Source organism: Schistocerca nitens, chromosome 4, assembly GCF_023898315.1.
Source record: "Schistocerca nitens isolate TAMUIC-IGC-003100 chromosome 4, iqSchNite1.1, whole genome shotgun sequence".
NCBI classification, from domain to species: Eukaryota; Metazoa; Arthropoda; class Insecta; order Orthoptera; family Acrididae; genus Schistocerca; species Schistocerca nitens.
Window position 1 is genome coordinate 608,072,144 of NC_064617.1, and position 12,068 is coordinate 608,084,211.

The 12,068-nt window shown below is 43.1% G+C and overlaps 1 protein-coding gene across 3 annotated transcripts in view; it reads left to right on the top strand.

Annotated features, from left to right (window-relative positions):
* LOC126253139 (uncharacterized) overlaps window positions 1–12,068 on the top strand; it is a 199,733-nt gene that overhangs the window by 155,210 nt on the left and 32,455 nt on the right. Inside the window, exon 4 of one of the 3 annotated variants that reach the window (XM_049954283.1) lies at window positions 961–1,300. The exons of the other annotated variants lie outside the window; for them this stretch is intronic. Within the exon in view, the coding sequence (XP_049810240.1) occupies window positions 961–1,123 (163 nt within the window). The 3' untranslated portion in view covers window positions 1,124–1,300. Of the gene's footprint in view, window positions 1–960; window positions 1,301–12,068 lie in introns of those variants that run through there. 3 annotated transcript variants of the gene reach the window in all.

A 12,068-nucleotide genomic window follows, 5' to 3' on the forward strand; every position in this document is an offset into this window, starting at 1 on the left:
TGACATTGTAATTCTGTCAGAGACAGCAAAATAACTGATGATGGTCGAAGTAGAGAGGATATAAAATGTAGACTGGCAATGGCAAGGAAATCGTTTCTGAAGAAGAGAAATTTGTTAACATCTAGTATAGATTTAAGTGTCAGGAAGTCGTTTCTGGAAGTATTTGTATGGAGTGTAGCCATGTATGGAAGTGAAACATGGACGATAACCAGTTTGGACAAGAAGAGAATAGAAGCTTTCGAAATGTGGTGCTACAGAAGAATGCTGAAGATAAGGTGGGTAGATCACGTAACTAATGAGGAGGTATTGAATAGGATTGGGGAGAAGAGACGTTTGTGGCACAACTTGACTAGAAGAAGGGATCGGTTGGTAGGACATGTTTTGAGGCATCAAGGGATCACAAATTTAGCATTGGAGGGCAGCGTGGAGGGTAAAAATCGTAGAGGGAGACCAAGAGATCAATACATTAAGCAGATTCAGAAGGATGTAGGTTGCAGTAGGTACTGGGAGATGAAGAAGCTTGCACAGGATAGAGTAGCATGGAGAGCTGCATCAAACCAGTCTCAGGACTGAAGAACACAACAAACAACATGTCCAAGTGCTTTGGTTTCAGTTAATAGTTTGTTAATTGTGATGACCTAGTTACAGTTGAGGCTTGCAGTTGTTGGCAAATGATTATCTAAATGAAAAAAATCGTGTTCTACGCCTTTGATAACAGCCGTATTGTCACATTTTTGAGCATTCGCATAAAATTACTTTGTGATAAAAGGGAAAACATACATCAAGATACCTAAAGAGACTTTTAATTCAGTTCCCCTTTAATAGCAGTTCAGCGTTTTTATACGGTATTACGTCATTTACTATGGAATTTTAATTCTTGTGGGGCCATAGGTCGTCCGAGATGTCCTTGGTGACCAACAGCTCGTACTCAAAACCAATCTTTTTTTTTTTTTTTGTCAGGGGTCAGTCATCGTGTCGGTGGCTCCATCCGCCACGCAAGCCAGCCTCAGAAAGCCACCAAATTGGAAGGTCTGATCCTTCAGAGAGGAGTACCTGTAGTCATCCGGCTGCAGTAATGAAACCACCGATCGATGGCACAGTGGTGTTACGGCTGAAGTCTTAATACCGTGTGCCGCCAGGACGAAAGTTGTCGAGCCGAGATTACCACAGATACTAAAACAGTTCTCTCCTCATGGTCTTCATAGGACACTACTCGTGTCGGCGAGAATAATTATTTCAATGCCGATGATACCTACGTCACCTCTACAGTACTTCTTTGTTGTCAGCGTGTGCCCATTATGCAAATACTTGGGATTGGGTAGTCTACAAGCAGGTTTGATTTACACCCGCTTATAGTTTGAGAGATACGTGGGTATTGCGTGGGATGTGTGTTTCCTAGGATCGTTGTTCCAGTGTGCAGACGGCAACAATTGAAAGGATCTACAGAAAAAAACACCGAGAGCATCATTTTGTATTATAGTGTGTTATAAGTTTGTTAAATTCTGTGACGAGAAAACAAATACAATAAGGTAAAAGAAATTGTAGTAGACACTACTTTCTAGCGGAACAAATGGAATTACTTGTTACCAGCATGTGGAGCTCTCAAAAACATAATAGATGACATGATCGCAATCATTGCTAAGTTGATGGCTTAGCACTTTCTTCAGCCAATCCCTTCAATTGCCCAGGTACGAGAAATTGTTTGAAATAAATATACAGCACAGTATTTTGCGGTGACTTAGCGTTCTAGTATTGTTTTCTGCTCCACTTAGTGTTGAGTTCATATGACGATGTTAGAACATGGGACATATTTTAAGTCTTCACTGGCGCTTTCAGAAATGTCTGTATAGGCGCAGCACTTTGTCAGAGACTACGAATATTCACACATTACGGTACACCATTACTGAATCTGAGATATTACTAGTATTTACATTCTGCACTCTTCTTCGGCGAGATTTGACGTGTCCTGGCGGTGTTATTGCAGATAGCGCTGAAGTACAGGATTATTACAAATGATTGAAGCGATTTCACAGCTCTACAATAACTATACTACTTAGATATTTTCACAATGCTTTGCACACACATACAAAAACTCAAAAAGTTTTTTTAGGCATTCACAAATGTTCGATATGTGCCCCTTTAGTGATTCGGCAGACATCAAGCCGATAATCAAGTTCCTCCCACACTCGACGCAGCATGTCCCCATCAATGAGTTCGAAAGCATCGTTGATGCGAGCTCGCAGTTCTGGCACGTTTCTTGGTAGAGGAGGTTTAAACACTGAATCTTTCACATAACCCCACAGAAAGAAATCGCACGGGGTTGAGTCGGGAGAGCGTGGAGGCCATGACATGAATTGTTGATCATGATCTCCACCACGACCGACCCATCGGTTTTCCAATCTCCTGTTTAAGAAATGCCGAACATCATGATGGAAGTGCGGTGGAGCACCATCCTGTTGAAAGATGAAGTCGGCGCTGTCGGTCTCCAGTTGTGGCATGAGCCAATTTTCCAGCATGTCCAGATACACATCTCTTGTAACGTTTTTTTCGCAGAAGAAAAAGGGGCCGTAAACTTTAAACCGTGAGATTGCACAAAACACGTTAACTTTTGGTGAATTGCGAATTTGCTGCACGAATGCGTGAGGATTTTCTACCGCCCAGATTCGCACATTGTGTCTGTTCACTTCACCATTAAGAAAAAATGTTGCTTCATCACTGAAAACAAGTTTCGCACTGAACGCATCCTCTTCCATGAGCTGTTGCAACCGCGCCGAAAATTCAAAGCGTTTGATTTTGTCATCGGGTGTCAGGGCTTGTAGCAATTGTAAACGGTAAGGCTTCTGCTTTAGCCTTTTCCGTAAGATTTTCCAAACCGTCGGCTGAGGTACGTTCAGCTCCCTGCTTGCTTTATTCGTCGACTTCCGCGGGCTATGCGTGAAACTTGCCCGCACGCGTTCAACCGTTTCTTCGCCCACTGCAGGCCGACCCGTTGATTTCCCCTTACAGAGGCATCCAGAAGCGTTAAACTGCGCATACCATGGCCGAATGGAGTTAGCAGTTTGTGGATCTTTGTTGAACTTCGTCCTGAAGTGTCGTTGCACTGTTATGACTGACTGATGTGAGTGCATTTCAAGCACGACATACGCTTTCTCGGCTCCTGTCGCCATTTTGTCTCACTGTGCTCTCGAGCGCTCTGGTGGCAGAAACCTGAAGTGCGGCTTCAGCCGAACAAAACTTTATGAGTTTTTCTACGTATCTGTAGTGTGTCGTGACCATATGTCAATGAATGGAGCTACAGTGAATTTATGAAATCGCTTCAATCATTTGTAATAGCCCTGTACATGACGCTTCCGTCGTCCCCGAAACGTTGAAAGCGCGTAATACGAAACAAAGTGGCACAGAGCCTGCTATAAGTCAGCCCTTGGGTATATATGAGGATATATCAGAAAGTAACTCGCTAATTTGGTTTTTTTGTTAATCTGCAGCGTGGGCTCAGTACGGAATTCTTTATTTCGACACAGTCCTTCGTTGTTAGACCTAACGATCAAATATTCAGTCATCTTTCGTTTAGTGATGTCCCTGTTCTTTAACACTTCGCTTGCTTTTTTCCGGCACCGGTACTGGAAATTCCCACAGGCCCGAAATATTTCATCATTGTAGCAATAATGCATGAAAGCAAACAGAACGTGGCTTATTTGAGCAGTGAACATTTGCTGTCAGAAGAGCAGAGGAAAAAGCATTTCTTAATTCATTGACAAATTGCCCGGCGTTGTGCACGCCCCATGTAAACGCTACCAGACCTGGTAACAACCTAAACGCTCTGGTGGTATAGTAAATGAGAGCTGAATTTTCTGTTAGTGGAACCTTCGTTTGACTCGGTTGACAGCTTCTAGTCGGATTTCGTGGATTAGCAGGGAGCAACGTTAAACTTGCATATTAGTTTACAGTTATAATATCGTCAGATATGTGTAAGGGAAAAATTACCCCTGTCCCTCCTACCTGAAGTAGGAGATACGAAAATTGACGAAAATTGTTTGTCTATGTAGGCGGAAATGTAGTGAGGGCATACGTTATTTATGTAGACGTGAAGCTGTTAAACTTAACTCATTTTGAAACTGTTTTCTCCTAAATGGCTGATCGCTGTGCTTGATTAGTGCAGCGTTGTAGCCATGGTTACAGTGTCTGACATCGTTAAGAATGATCTCATCAAGAATTGAGAATGCCTTCTGGGCTACATCTGCCAAAGAAATTGATGTTACTTTACTTGTTTTCTCAGTGCAACCAATTATCAATTTTATGTTTTGGCTAATCGGCAGTCATGGTGGCTGGACTCACAAAGAATCGTTTTGCACCAAAGGAAAACAAAACGTATAATCAGGCATGGCATTGTTTATGGATTTTCGATACAGAGTTACATTCGACAGTGACCTGCACTGATGCTTATTCATTCTTACATGGGCAGCGAAGCAAGCGCTTATACCGATGGGGCGCTATGGTGACGTGCGTTCGGAAAGTTCTGCCTCTGAAGCTCGTTCGCAGAAAGTGATATAAATGCCCGCATGGCTGCACGCCGATTGCGCTTCTTGTGTTTTATATCCGCGCCGTAAGCGATAAACCTCTGTTCTAATATTGTAGAAACAGATCACGAAACATAATGGTGTTAACATAAATGTACCTAATCACTGAATATGTTCCTCGTACGTGTTTCAACTATGCAGCAAATGGTTACTGGATACCTCCATAAAATATGGCAGTGTGGTGAGACGGAACGGATGTGGCATCATTAAAGTATAGCGTGTCACAAAATAATGGACACACAAATTAAACATCAACAAGGAAAAAAAGATTAAATTTATTGCTGTAGAAGCAAGTTCAAAGCATCTATCCTGTGACGTGATATGCGTTGTATGTTATATCTCTTTTAGAATCCTAGCTGAATTCTTACTACATGACACAAGGTACGAATATGAAATCAGCCTGAGAATATGATGAAACCATCTCTGCACACATTGTAAGCTCCTTAATTATTAGTTTCATAGTTTCTCATAACTCTCATAAAGATTCGAAAGCTATTTAACTGGAATGATAAAGTACTAAAGTGTTAAATCGAGAAATTTCTGAAAGCGTCACGTGGCGTTGTACACACTTACCATAAGAAGACTTGTCTATTGTGGTCCTCGCGCGGTGGTGCAGACCCTTAAATACTGTTTTAACTGTGAAAATCACAGACGGCAACACATCGATACTGATGCAGGGAAATTGACCGGGAACGTCTTGAATAAAATGTTTTATGACTGGTTGAAGCGTACAGAGCATAGTGGCGCATTGTTTAGGGACTGGACTCCGGAGGGGCGGATGCAACTCCCACTCGGGCCAGCTCTAAGCTGCTTAAAGTGAGGGTCGCTCACACAACCTATATTCTTTCCCATCCTACTCCATTCCAAGTTTGTGCTCCATTAGAAATGACCATTTGATCGACAGGACGTTGAACACATTCTCTTCTCGCAGTGGCTTTTGGAACAAAGTAGAATGTACTGAGTATGCGAACCGTCAGTCAGCCCATCAGTCAACAAACATTAACAAGAAACTATAACGAGCAAGGGTGACAGGTACTGCCACAAAAATCGATGAATGTATATGTGATTGATATCGGACAAATTTGAGATTAGCAAAGATACGGTAGTGTAAACGCTGTTATTGACACAGATTAAGTGAACGGAAGATATGTTCCCAATTTGACACACGCAAATTGATTGACCAGCAGAAGAGCTCGGATGGAAACTGCTGATTTTTGTCGATACTTGTGCACGAGATTTTCTGTAAAACTTCACAGCGAATGAGACAGTGCTACCAGCTGCCTCTGGACGCAAAGCAACAATCAGTACAACGATACTCACCACACGTCCCAATACGAGCCACTTCCGTAACTCCGTGATCAGCACCACGATCACCTTTCAATAATGCAGTGGCATAATGCTGTGAGGACGCGGAAATGTCGCATACGCGTGTGAGACAGCGTTATCAGCACCTGACAGGGTCTGAAAGGAACACTGTGGGTCTGTATTTGGTCAGCTGGTCGGATCGCACAGTTTGCAGATTGGTGGAGCATTCGGATGTGTCAGTGACCCGATGTTGGACTTCATGGGGGAGTGAGGCTAGGCATACTCGTCACCAAGATTCCGGATCGTGCACAGAGCTTATCGTAACGCTTTCACAACTGTGTCTGCCATCCGAAAACTAGTAATGGACTGCCTACAACATTATCACCCCTCACCACTGATCTGAAACAAGGAGCAGCCGGACTAGGGAATTTCTCGTCCCATGCTTAGGCTGCCGTTAATACCGCAACGGAAACCGCTGCATTCACCGTGAAACATGGACTGGTGATGAACGGCGTCACATTGTGCTCACCGATGAATCGCGGTTGACCATCATCGGAGACTGCTAGGCAACCTGCAGAAAGGTTCGATGCTTTTAATGTTTTGGGGACGCACAGCTGTGTTACTCCTGCCGTCATCGTGCGGGGAGCCATTGGGTATGATGTGCGAAGTCTGATGGCACAACGGTAGGTGACTGCCACTCTGCGTCCTCATGTGTTACCTCTCATGTGCCACTATCGTGGTGCCATTTTTCAACAGGTCAATGCTCGTCCAAACGTAGCATCTGTCAATAAGAAGTGTCTGCGTGATGATGCATTCCTGTGGCCAGCGAGATCTCCAAATATGCACCGACTGAACATGGATCGTCCCTGATTGGACGTCATCTCGTTCGCAGTGCCAGTATCCAGGTTATGCAGAACAAATTACAACTGTCGTGGGCCACCTCGCGTCTAGAGAGGATACAACGGTTTTATGACACCCATCCCAACCGAATCAGTACACGTGTATAAGCCAGAGGGTGTGTAACGTCCTACTGATAAGTGAGCTCACACTGCCAAGTTCTTTGTAAATTTGACTGCGTATTGTAGTTACTGAAACATCACATACCCTCTCGACCTGTTAAGTCTCATCTCGTTTACTTATCTTCTGGGTGCTTCACTCTTTTTGTCAGGCACTGTAGTAATGAAAAGTAAAGTTCTGTTCCATAAAGTCATGCTGATTATATCGATCTTACCTGTATTCGCGTAACTACTCTGGGACGTCTATGACGGTCCTTGAATGTGGCGTGCACAGGTTTCTTTCACCGCATATTGCTGCATCCACCGCTAGGTCAGCTATTTATGGATGCCGTGTTTGCCTTAGCCTTACCTCACCTATTCTTTTTGGTAGCTCGTCCATTTAATTTTTGAAGTCTTGGTATCACCCCATTTAAAATTCTTCTCCGGATATCCGAATGTTCGCCGTTGACTTGCATAAAATGCTCCGATACGGATGTGCACTTTCAGAAACTTGTTTTCGACGTCAATATCAATAAATAAATTCATTTGTCTGAAAAAGCTTTCTTTGCCTGTGTCAATCTACTTCTGATATCTGCATTATTATCTACATGTCTTGTAATCGTGCTTCCTAGGAAGAAGAATACTTTCTCTTTTTTCCATTATCTTGGCGTTCTCAATTTTGATGTTAAGCAATTCATTATTTTCCTTTTTACTACTCTTCCATCTCCATCTTCGCTCTGTTTATTCTTAATCCACACTTGGGACGAAGTTTGCAGTCAATTTCTTTCAACAGGTTTTTGAATCTTCTTTACATCAGATCAGAAGGTTGTGGTGCCTTCGAACATCATAGTTGACATTTATTACCCTTGATCTTTAATTTCTCCTAAGAAATTTTATTTCATGTCCTTCACAGCTTCTGCGAAGTACAACTTCAACAAGTATTCGCCGTCTATCCTTCTTAACACAAACTTGTCTTTTTTGACCATCCACCTTCGTTACTCTCACTATAGATTTTAGGTGTTTTAGATATTCTAAGGGTTATGAAAATCTTATTCCACCTTACATAGGCGCAGGCTCTCTCTTAAGTCCACATACGCTAACAAGGTATCCTGATTTTTCCTCAGTCTGTCTTCCATTACCAACTGCAATGTCAGAATTGCTCCTCTGGCACTTGGTCTGTTTTTCATATGCATGACTTGTCAGACTAATTACACCACAGATGCACATTTTCCCGCATATGCCTTCTTTAACAATGTGATGACAATGCTTTTCTGAAGATCTGTTGGAAATTCACTCGTTTGATAGATTTTTGACACCAACTCAAATACCCTTCTAGTTGCTACACCGCCCGCAGGTGTCAGTAACTTCGGATGTGTATCATCGAATGTTATTGACTAATGTGAGCTCATGTAATTCTATGCTACGTAAACTGCGACCGCCTAACTGGATTCTGTGTCTTCCACATCAAATTCCTACTCCTCTTCTGTAATACCCTGTCAGTCCACGAACTTTAGAGATTGGACTAATAAAAAAAATAGAGAAAAGCTAAGATGGTGGTTTTAATGCTTCAGGTTTTTTACACGGAATTTCCCCATTCAAGTACAACACACAGGGCGTTCATACCACCATGTGAACCTGTCATAAAATGGTTCTTTGGGATGTTGTTCAACTAGTGCATCCCTTTGGCTTGGATGTTGGTTATGGCGTCTCAAAGCGGTAACTTACCACGTAAAATTTTGCTGTTTGTCGTTTTATGGTAGGTTCGCACAGATAACAGCAAGTCCAATCACCCTTTATCATGTTTTCCAGAAAATAGCTGTCTGCGTTTTGCATGTTAATCAGGTTTCGGCAGAAGTCCATGCATCGTTTTTATTCGGGAGCCAATGTGTGCGGGACATTCTTTGCGTAGACTTCATTCTTGCTCAAAACATTCCGGATAGTGTCTTGAACATCGGATTTAGGGATTGTGTTCCATTGCGATTTGTAACAACGTTGACACACTACAGCCTCACGTCTACAAGCTGACGGAGTAGTTACGGCGCAGACGTCGCATATACACCAGGACTAAAAGTAGTCTCGGAACTTCTTGAACGGACGGTGTACCTCGGAACAGTTCGTTCCCATCGTGTAGGGTTTCTGTGCGCTCCTGCCAGCTGTCTGTCTTCGATTATGCATTAATAGGGGTTTTTCATGTGCGCCTCGTAGCTAAACACGTTTTGTATTATGCGTTTAATGTTGGATTACACCGTGTCAGTTGTACTGGCAATCATATCTTTCTCAGTGTCTTGATATATTTCTCTCGTCCTTCCTGATTTATCCTACTTGCACTCTGTTAACTTCATTCCTAAGCAATCTATACTGCAGTGTTCTCCGTCGTTTGTAAGCTGGGTTTGTGGTGTACTGTCCTTTATAATATTTCACTCTCTTGCACAGAACTATTCTTGACGCTTTTACGTACAGCATTGTTCAGTGACCCAGACAGTTTCATTTCATCGTGCAGTTCTTGCTCTGTATCGTCTTGAATTTCATCCTATTTCCTTATTATTCGCGACAAGTGTGTTACGGATCAGAGGTACCAATAGAGGTACGTACATGGAATGTCGGAGTAACTCATGAGGAGAGACAAGTCTTCTTCTTCTTCTTCTACTTTTTCTCTTTCGCACCTTCCCGTTGGAACGGGGTTCACTTTTTACCAACTCGTCGCCGCAAGAAGCCGAGCGATATAAAAATCTGTACGCGCACATTTCGTAATCTGTTGACACACGGCCGGCCGGAGTGGCCGAGCGGTTCTAGGCGCTACAGTCTGGAACCGCGCGACCGCTACGGTCGCAGGTTCGAATCCTGGCTCGGGCATGGATGTCCTTAGTTTATTTATGTTTAAGTAGTTCTAAGTTCTAGGGGACTGATGACCTCAGAATTTAAGTCCCATAGTGCTCAGAGTCATTTTGTTGACACACACAATGTCACAGAAGTCTTGTAACACGGGGTATGGTTATAGGGCACGACAGGTTCGATAATTAGTTCAGCTTCTTTTATTTCACAGGAGTTATAAATGCCCCCGTTCATGTTCTCGATGCGGAAAAATCAGGGAAGATCTCGCTCTTATAAGCTGGCCTAACAAATTAGCTGATAACCGCTGGGTTATAGAGCGTACTTTACAAACCAATCATTAGCCACCTTGAACTTCATTTGCAGCGCAAGCGTAGAGGTTAGTGACATGACGATCCACGGAAAGGACACACGACCTTGTTTTTATAGCTGTGATACCTCTCAATACCCATTGAACAAAACAACAAACGTGCTATTTCGTTTAGCTAGGTGAAAACAGTGTGCTCTTTGATGCAGTAAAATGTTTTCTGTGTTGATGAATCTGGAATTTGATGTGTTAGTTACGTGTGTGGACGTAGTGGATGCATGGGATGGGAAAGGTCTTGACTAAAATTGCATAGCAACCTGACAAAGGTCCTTTCCATAAAACAGGAACCCAGGCGTCACGGTTCGACGATAGACGGATGGAGCTGCTATACTTGCTACTCATAGCCCAGACTTGAACCTCGTAGAATGTATGTGCTGGAGCGTTGGTTATATGTTAGAGGAATTCGCTGAAAAACTGACGAAAGAATGGAATAAAATTCTCCTAGAGTGCATCACAGCATAGTGGGATACTTTCCACGAGATTTAAACGGTGTAATACTATCAGAACGAAGTCCTTACAGACTTATTTGCACAGCGATGTCTTTCGAAAAAAGAGCAATGCCTGATCGGAGACTAAGATGTAGTGTACTTACTACAATATAGTTACTATATATTTTTTACGCATATTGATGAAAATCAACAATAGAACACGCAAAACTATTTTGAGCATATTGGATATATGTCTGTTTCCACTGACACACAAGCGGAAGTACCAACTGGGATCATTTACGTCGCCTTACCTGTGGCTGGTCAAAGGGCGACTGAATTCTATCAAGTGTGCGTAGTTGCGTATAAATTAGTGTTTTTTTTTTTTTTTTGATGCTTTGATTTACAGAATATTGCCGGTCACCATGCAACATTGTTCTTTGTTTTGAGATATTATAATCGAAGCTGCATTGTCTTCGATGTCGAGCTACTGGAGGATATATTGCGACCAGCAGACTCCTCTGTGACTGTGTTTCTTCCTGTCTTTGCTTTTGTTGTAAGCTGCATGAAGTTGTACTTACTGCTTCAGAAAATGTAGCATAGAAAAGCTGCTTTGATACGCTGGCTAGGATTAAGAGTTTTTTTTTACTAACGTCGTCCTTGGCCACGCTATATAATCATGAGACTAATATTTGGCGGTACATACGCATTTAAAACGCCTTCAGTCTGGTCATGGTCGAGAAATTGAGCGTCAGGTTTCTGCTTAAGTAGTAATAAGAACACACAGCACTTAACAGTTAGGAGTGATTTTAATCGGTAGTAGGTAACACTGGTGTCTGCACAAGCATTCAGTAGTTCCAAACAACAATTGAACCACATAGGGAAGACGGAGTGTGGTCCCGAGTGAAACTACACTGCGGTGACAGAAGTCTTGGGATACCTCCTAATATTGTGTCGACCACGTTTAGCCCGTCGTAGTGCAGCAAGCAGCTCGACATGGCATGGACTCCACAATTCGCTGAAACTCCCCTACAGAAATATTAAGCCACTCTGCCTCTTTAGCCGTCCATAACTGCGGAAACGTTGTGGTGCAAGGTTTAATGCACCAAATGACCTCGATTATGAAACTTCCTGGCAGACTAAAACTGTGTGCCGGATCGAGACTCGAACTCGGGACCTCTGCCTTTCGCGGCTAAGTGTTCTACCATCTGAGACGAGGTACTGGCAGAAGTAAAGCTGAGAGGACGGGGCGTGAGTCGTGCTTGGATAGCTCAGATAGTAGAGCACGCGACCCGCGTGGTAGCCAGCGTCGCAGACTTCACGGGGTTTGAGGTGAAGAATGTGCTACCGGATAAGACTCTGAAACACTGTATTTTATAAGCGGGCAGAAGATAAAGCTCTTTTTCTTGACAAAACACTAGATCTTGTTTATTTTCTGGATCCCTAAAAGACAGGTGCAACCGCTGAGATCAGCGCTTCCTGTTGCTGTAATTCCAGCCTGCCATCTGGGATATTTAGACTTGGGCATCTGGGCTGCTTAATGCCAAGTGCGTCTGACGACTGCCCACGT